The 8,780-nt window shown below is 51.1% G+C and overlaps 1 protein-coding gene across 1 annotated transcript in view; it reads right to left on the reverse strand.

Moving 5' to 3' along the window:
• Positions 1–7,133: 7,133 nt before the first annotated feature.
• Positions 7,134–8,780, reverse strand: part of ASMT (acetylserotonin O-methyltransferase) — a 9,117-nt gene continuing 7,470 nt past the window's right edge. Inside the window, 3 exon segments of the mRNA XM_004385188.1 lie at positions 7,134–7,345; positions 7,941–8,063; positions 8,618–8,758. Of these exon segments, the coding sequence (XP_004385245.1) occupies positions 7,134–7,345; positions 7,941–8,063; positions 8,618–8,758 (476 nt within the window).

An 8,780-nucleotide genomic window follows, 5' to 3' on the forward strand; every position in this document is an offset into this window, starting at 1 on the left:
GAGAAAGAAAGCAAGCCCACCCAGGCAGGACCTGATTCAACGATTATTTTTCCGGATCAGCTGCCCTTCATCAAACGCAGCAAAGCCTGTGGCCATCCCCACCCTCTACCCCAGAGCATCCCAGTGTCGATAAAACCCCTAATTGTGGGCACCAGCTAAGGATTACCCATGAACCCAGCACCAAAACCAAAACCAAGCCAAATCCATTGCCATCGAGTCCAACTCACAGTGACCCTATAGGACAGAGTAGAGTTGCCCCATAGCTTCCCAAGGAGCGGCTGGTGGATTTGAACTGCTGACCTTGTGGTGAGCAGCCAAGCTCTTAACCACTGCGCCACCAGGGCTCCTCTGAAGCCAGCACAGAAACAACAGATTGCTCTGGAATACAAGTCCCGAGACAGGAGAAGCCACGGTGGGTATGTTTGCTCATGTATCCTCAGAGCCCAGCCCTTCACCTGGAATGTCGAAGAGAAAGCTTGATAAATACAAGGAAATAGGGTTTGTTTTTCTTATGGGATGTGTTCCCTGGATGGCACGAACGTTTAATGAGTCGAGTGGTTAAGCACTTGGCTGCAAACTGAAAGGTCGGCGGTTCAAACTCACCAGCCGCTCCACAGGAGAAAGATGTGGCAGTCTGCTTCCGTAAAGATTTACAGCCTCGGAAACCCTGCGGGGAAGTTCTACTCTGTCCTCTAGGGTCACTATGCGTCAGAATCAACTTGATGGCAACTGGTTTACTAACCAAAAGGCTAGTGGTATGAATCCACCCAGAAGTGCCTCAGAAGAAAGTCCTGGCGATCTGTTTCTGAAAGGGCACAGACCTGAACAACCTATGGAGCAGTTCTGCTCTGCACACATGGGGTCGCCATGAATAACAGGCAGAATCGACTCCAAGGCAACTGGTTTTGTTTTTCTCTTATGTTAATGAGGTCATACCACAGTAGTGTGGGTCCTAAACCTAATCCCTTGTGAGTGGTGTCTTACTTAAAAAAAAAAGCGCAGCATAGACACGGAGAGACACACAAGGGGAAGACAGATGTCTCATGAGGATCACCGAGAGACACCAGAGACTAGGACTGATTTGGGCTTGTAGACTCCAGAACTGCAAGAGAATAAACTCCTGTTCTTCAAAGCCACCCCCTTGTAGTAGCTCTGTTACAACAGCCTCTGTAACTAAGACGCAAAGGAGAACGGGTTTGAGGGGTTTATGGACAACAAGCCTCCACTGTGGTCAGGAACCAAATCCCAAAGACATGGGGAGAATATCTGCTCGCATCCCAGACGCCTGGCTCCCTGCCTCAAACGAGAATAGGTTCGGCAGAGGAAAGCAACTGCTCGGGGCTTCCCCACAGCAGAGCCTAACGTCAGCATCAGCGACACGCTGCCTGGTAGCCAGCAGAGAGTCCCAGGTCACCATCCCCGTTGTTACAAATCTGAGTGCCACCAGCTTGTTGTTGCTGTTCTTTTATTAAATAGCTTTGTTGAAGTATAATAAACATAATAAACTACACGTATTTCAAGTGTTGCTCCATAGGGTTTCCTAGGCTGTGATCTTTAAGGAAGCAGATCATCAGGCCTTTCTTCTGTGGCACCACTGGGTGGGTTCGAACTGCTAACCTTTAGGTTGTTGTCGTCGGGTGCCATCGAATCGATTCCGACTTATAGTGACCTCATGTGACAGAGTAGAACTTCCCCATAGAGTTTCCAAAACTGTAATCTTTATAGAAGCAAACAGCCAGGACTTTCTTCCATGGCACTACTAGGTGGGTTAGAACTGCTAACCTTTAGGTCATTGTCGCTGGGTGCCATTAAGTCAATTCCAACTCATAGTGACCCCATGTGACAGAGTAGAACTGTTCCATAGGGTTTCCCAATATAATCTTTAAGGAAGCAGATCACCAGGTCTTTTCTCCCACAGAAATGCTGGGGGGGCAGGGGGGCGCGGGCACTGTCAAAATGATCTCATTAAGGCAACGTCAAAAGAGGCAAAATGCAGAACAGAATTTCAAATTCTCATGGAATCCACACTTTCTGGAGCCATGGAGGCTGGATGAACCCCTGACACCATTGCCCTGAGATACTCTTTAAACCTCAAACCTTAAAGAAAAACTATCCCCTAAAGTCTTCTTAAAATCAAACAGTAGTTTAGCTTGACTAGTAAAGAATTTCTGCCTTAAGCACTTTTAAGATCTAGCTATATGAGACCCGATTGACAAGAGCAACTTGAAAGGTTAGATAGGAACCTTAGGGGAGAGTGAGTTTATGCGAATGGGGGAGGAACAACTCAGAAAAGGAGGGTGAGAATGGTTGCCCAACTCGAAGAATGTAATCAAGGTCAGTGAATTGTACATGTAGGAACTGTTGAATTGCTGTGTGTTCTCTTGTATATGTTCTCAACAACTAAAGTAAATTATATTTAAAAACTGTATTTTAAGTAAAAGGCTGGGGGCCGCCAGAATGGTCTTATTAAGACAACATCTGTCTTTTTGAAAACCCAGTTTAAGATTTCAGCCAAGGATGCTTTCTGGGAAGGGACTGCTTTTGAGCATCCGTAGAGGGGAACATGGAGCAGGAGTGCCCCCTGCTGGGTCGCATGGGGACTGCACCCAAGCACAGCCTCCCACCTGCTCCATGCACAGCGACCACCTAGGTGAGGACCCACCGCCCCCTCCACCCTCTCTCCTGGCTTCTGGTGTTGCCGGCCAAGTCTGGCGTTCTTTGTGTAGACTTCTGCTGCATCACTCCAATCTCAGCTACTGTCTGAGTTCTCTAGCGCTGCTATAACCGAAATACCACAAGGGGATGGCTTTAACAAAGACAAATTTATTCTCTCACAGTCTAGGAGGCTAGATGTCCAAATTCAGGGTGCCAGCTCCCGGGTAAGGCTTTCTGTCTCTGTGTGCTCCGGAGGAAGGTCCCTGCCTCCTTTCAACATCTGTGGGCCCAGCGTTCCTTGGAGATCTCCATGTGTCTTGGCATTTATCTTCCCCTGGTCTAGGAGCTTCTCAGCACAGGGACCTGGGTCCAAAGAACATGTTCTGCTCCCAGTTCTTTCTTGGTAGTAGGAGGTCCCCCTGTCTCTGCTCATGTTTCCTCTCCTTTTATCTCTTGTTAAGATAAAAGATGATGCAGGCCACACCCCAGGGAAACTCCCTTTAGATCTGCTCAGGGCTGACTTGAGTAAGGGGTTGGCATCCCACCCTAAACCTCATTCACGTGACCTAATTCTGCCTCATTAACACAATGGACAGCTCACTCCCAAATGGAATGAGCTCTTAACCACTGCACCAACAGGGCTCCTTCCAGATAGGTAGATAGATTAAACAGAGAGAGATGAGACAGATACACAGATTGACAGACGACTGAAGATAAACGCATACGTACACACAAGCAGATATACATACATAGAACTCCATGAGACTGGGTAAGTCCTGCGTTAAACAAAGCTTTGTTCCCCAGCGGTAGGATGATTTGGCAGGATGTTGCTGGGGTGGAGATTTATAAAAAAATAAAATAATTTTTCTTCCTCAATAAGTCAAGGTCCCCCACAACGAGCTGCCCGTGAACCTGTGGAAGACCCATTACAGGGACCTCATCCACAGCACTGAGCCCAGGACACCCCCAAGATCAGGGACCCCATTCCCAGCAGTGAGCCCAGAGCACCCCCAAGGACAGGGACCCCACTTGCAGCACTAAGCCCAGGGCACCCCCAATGACAGGGACTCCATTCCCAGCACTGAGCCCAGGGCACCCCCAAGGTCAGGGACCCCATCCACAGCAGCAATTCCAGAGCACCCCCACGGACAGGAAACCCATTACCAGCAGTGAGCCCAGGGCACCACCAAGGAGAAGGACCCCATTACCAGCAGTGATCCCAGGGCACCCCCAAGTTCAGGGACCCCCATTCCCAGTGCTGACCCAGAGCACCCCCAACGACAGGGACCCCATTCACAGCAGTGATCCCAGAGCACCTCCACGGACAGGGACCCATTCCCAGCACTGAGCCCAGGGCACCCCAAAGGACAGGGACCCCATTCCCAGCAGTGAGCCCAGGGCACCCTCAAGGACAGGCACCCCCTTCCCAGCAGTGAGCCCAGGGCACCCCTACAGACAGGGACTCCATTCCCAGCAGTGAGCCCAGATCACCCCCAAATACATGCACCCCCTCCCCAGCAGTGAGCCCAGGATGCCCCCAAGTTCAGGGATCCCATTCCCAGCACTGAGCCCAGGACACTCCCAAGGACAGGGAGCCCATTCCCAGCAGTGAGCCCAGGACACCCCCAAGGACAGTGACTCCATTCCCAGCAGTGAGCCCAAGACGCCCCGAAGGACAGTGACCCCATTCCCAGCAGAGAGCCCAGGATGCCCCCAAGGACAGGGACCCCATTTCCAGCACTGAGCCCAGGGCACCCCCAAGGACAGGGACCCACCGTTACCCAGCAGGAGTCGGGGCCCCGCAGACTGGTTGTTGAGCACACTCCCTCAGTGTGACCGTCTCCCCGCTCCTCCTCCACAAACACGTGGCAAAGTCGTTCCCCGACTTTTGCTAGCACATTTGGAAACGCGGCTGCCTGGTTTGTGAGAACTCGAGAGACACCCGCGTGCCCCATATTCTCCTTCCTTCCTGCTCAATCTAATTTTAAAAGGTGTCATGAACTCTCCATTTTCCCAGCTCTCCCACATCTGCAAGAGATGCCTCATAAACAGACCGTACGTTGCAAAAGAAGCAGAGAGCCTTGGTGCTTGCTTCAAGTTTGAGATGGGTGCACCATTTCTTGAAGTCCCTGGGTGGAACACACGGTTAAGAGCTCAACTACTAGCGGGAAGGCTGGTGATTCGAATCCACCCAGAGGCTCCTCGGAAGAAAGGCCTGGTGATCTACTTCTGAAAAACCAGCCGTTGAAAACCCTGTGGAGCACAGTTCTGCTCTGACACACACGGGGGCACCACAACCAAAACCAAACAAAGCCCACTGCCGCTGAGTCGATTCCAGAGGTGCCTCAGAAGAAAGGCCTGGCGATCTACTTCTGAAAAATCAAATGTGTTGCTGTCGAGCCGAGTCGAGTCCATTCCAACTCACGGTGACCCTATAGGACAGAGTAGAACTGCCCCATAGGGTTTCCAAGGCTGTAATCTTTATGGAAGCAGACGGCCACATCTTTCTCCAGCGGAGTGACTGGTGGGTTTGAACCGCCGCCCTTTTGCTTAGCAGCCGAGAGCTTTAACCACTGCGCCACCAGGGCTCCTGGGGCACCATGAGTTGGGGTCAACTGGACGGCAACTGGTTTGGTTGGGTTTCGGAGGGGTTTCAGGTGTCTTGGTGTTTGGACCCAGGTGCTGCAGGTGGAGAGTAAGGAGCTCGTAAAATTCAGAAAGGAGACCGTGGGTGGTGCAAAGGGTGAACGCACTCAGCTGCTAGCAGAAAGGCTGGAGGTTCAAATCCACCCAGAGGTGCCTCGGAAGAAAGGCTTGGCGATCTACTGAAAAAGCAACCATTGAAAACCATACGGAGCGCAGTTCCAGTCTGACCCCTGTGGGGGCGCCATGCGTCAGGGTCCACTAGACAGCAACAGACAACACACACCGTTTCTTCCCTCCTTCGCTGCAGTAATTACGCCGTTTTGTTTTCTCGTCTCAACTTCAAGTGGAAAAAACCGGGCAGACCGAGAGGAAAGATGGCACCCAAGCCCAGCTCTGGGAAGCGGATACAAGGGGAAAACAAGAAGCGGAAACCCTCGCCGCCGTACGGAAAGAGACCCAGAAAGGCAGGCTGTCTTAGCGTCCTTACGCAGCCGTAACAAAACAGCACACGACGAGTGGCTTTAAACAACGGAATTGTATTGTCTCTCGGTCCTGGAGGCTGGTAGCCGAGTTCAGGGGAATAGCCAGGCTGATTCCTTCCTCGAGGGTCGTCGGCCGGCGCGTGCATCTTCACGTGGTCACTGTTGTCCCCCGTGTGGCCCGACTCTGCGTCTGCTCTGCCCCTTTGTAAGAGACCACTCAGTGGGGATTAGGGTTAGGACCCACCGACGCCAGCATGACCTCTTTTAATTTAACTGATAACAAAAGAAAAATCCTGTTTCGGAACAAGGTCACGTTCACAGGTAAGAGCTGAGGTACCTGGCCTGTATCTTCCCTTACGCTAGAGTATGTGCTCCCAATAATATTAAGGACATTGCTTGTTTGTTTCCTCCTACAGTATCTTTCTGGAGGACACAATTCAATCCTGACATCAACCCAACTGTGAGAGAGACATGATATAGGTATGGATGGGGTGGAGACGGAGAGATAGATGGTAGACTCATAGACATGGATGATAGACAGATACATACACACGTATCTATATACATCGATATCTAGACAGATGACAGACTGATAGGCAGACGGATAGACAGACAATAGACAAATGACAGATAGAGAGATGGAGGATAAATAGATAGACGGTGTCATGGATTGAAATGTGTCCCCAGAAAATATCAGTCAACTTGGCTGGGTGAGGATTCCCAGTATTGTATGATTGTGTACCATTTTGTAATCTGATGTGATTTCCTTACGTGTTGTAAATGCTATCACTATGATGTAATAACATGGATTAGCGGCAGTTATACTGATGAGTTGTACAAGATTGGATAGTGTCTTAAGCCAATCTCTTTTGAGATATAAAAGAGAGAAGCGAGCAGAGACATGTGGGAACCTCACACCACCAAGAAAGCAGTGCCAGGAGCGTGTAGTTTGGACCTGAGATTCCTGTGCAGAGAAGCTCCCAGACCAAGGCAAGACTGATGACAAGGACCTTCCTCCAGAGCCGACAGAGAGAAAGCCTTCCCCTGGAGCGGATGCCCTGAATTTGGACTTGTGGCCTACTGGACTGTGAGAGAATAAACTCCTTGTTAAAGCCATCCACTTGGGGTATTTCTGTTGGAGCAGCACTAGATGACTAAGACAGATGATACACACATACATACATACATAGCTGGATGCTATGTAAAAAGACAGATGACAGACAGAAGACAGACAGATAGACAGATGATAAAGAGATGGATGATAAGCTGATGGATGGGTGGACAGACAAACAGACAGCCATGTTACAGTTCTGTCTCTCTGGAGAACCCTGGTTGTCACAGCTAGTGGAGTCACTTCCTAGCTAAAATAACATCATAGATTTTCCCCGTTTTCTTGAGCTGGAAGTCCTGGAAGCCAGCCAAGGAGACAAGGGTGTGGTACTTGGCTGGGGTCCTCTCCCGGCCCTCTGTCTGCACGAGCATGTTCAGAGAATAGAGCTGGGTAGTCAGGGGCCCCCGCCTGTCCTCGTCCAGGAGGCTTTCCACCACCAGGATGCCACCGCCTGGGGAGGGAGAGGAGGCAGAATTGATAGATAGATAAATAGATAGACGGATGGATGGATGGATGAACGGATGGATGGATGGATGGATGGATGGACAGACGGGCGGATGGATGGATAAGTAGATGGACGGATGGATGGATGGATGGATGGACTGACGGACAGACAGATAAATAGATGATAGATGAATAGATAGATGGATGGATAGATGGACAGATGGACGACAGAGAGATGATATAGACAGACAGACAGATTAAATAGATATGATATATAGATGATGGACAGATGGATGGATGATAGAGATAGATACATGGCAGGTATATGATGGATGGATGGATGGATAGGTAAACAGACAGGCAGATGGACAGATGGACAGACGGACGGACAGACAGATAAATAGGTGGGTGGGTCGGTGGGTGGGCAGGTAGGCAGGTAGACGGACAGACAGACAGACGGATGGATAGATGGATAGACAGATAGCTGAGGACCGGCTGACCGCCCTGCAAGTCTCCTTCACATGCCCCAGCACCGTGGCCATCCCTCACCTGACATCTGCTGTCCCACAGCCACCCAATCAACATTGGCATCCACAGCCTACCTGGCTTGCAGGTGTGGTGGATCCGCGCCAGCAGGTGTGAGCACTTCTCATCGGTCCAGTCATGCAGGATCCTCGCCAGGATGTACAAATCCGCCTCTGGAAGGAGGTCTTTAAAGAAATCTCCTGTAAAGAAATAGAACACCTGTCCAATCGCCTCCACGAACAACTGCCGCCTTTGCCACGAGGCCAGAAGAACTGGCAACCCCACGCGCGTCAGAGCAGAACTGTGCCCCACGGGGTTTTCAATGGCTCATTTTTCAAAAGCGGATCACCAGGCCTTTCTTCTGAGGCACCTCGGAGTGGACTTGAACCACCAACCTTCTGGTTATCTGCTGAACCACGTGCACCACCCCGGGGCTCCTCATGAATACACAGTTGAGAGTGGAGCCCTGGTGGCGCAGTGGTTAAGAGCTCGGCTGCTAACCGATAGGTCGGCAGTTGGAATCCACCAGCGGCTCCTTGGAAACCCTGCGGGGCAGTTCTATTCTGTCCTATAGGGTTGCTGTGAGTCGGAATCAACTTGACGGCAACAGGGTTTTTTTTCCCCCTTTGGTAAGACGGGCATTATTTGGAGGGTTGAGGAATCCACATCAAATGTCCATCAGAGGCAGTCAGCATCTGGCCGCCCCTGAGCCCCGTGGACGTCTCTGTCTTTCCCTGTGGACACAACAACCTACCTCCTTGGAAGCTGACCTGCTCCTCCCCTGGGAACGAGAAGTGCCTCCTGGCCATCCGCACCACCTCCGGCTCGTCAAACACGATGACCCTGCATTCAGGGTACAGGGAGGCGCACTCCCTGGCCAGCGCCCCAGAACCGCCTGGATGGGCAGGGTGGGAGAC

The sequence above is a fragment of the Trichechus manatus genome, unplaced genomic scaffold (genome assembly GCF_000243295.1).
Source record: "Trichechus manatus latirostris isolate Lorelei unplaced genomic scaffold, TriManLat1.0 scaffold00134, whole genome shotgun sequence".
In the NCBI taxonomy this organism is placed as follows: domain Eukaryota; kingdom Metazoa; phylum Chordata; class Mammalia; order Sirenia; family Trichechidae; genus Trichechus; species Trichechus manatus.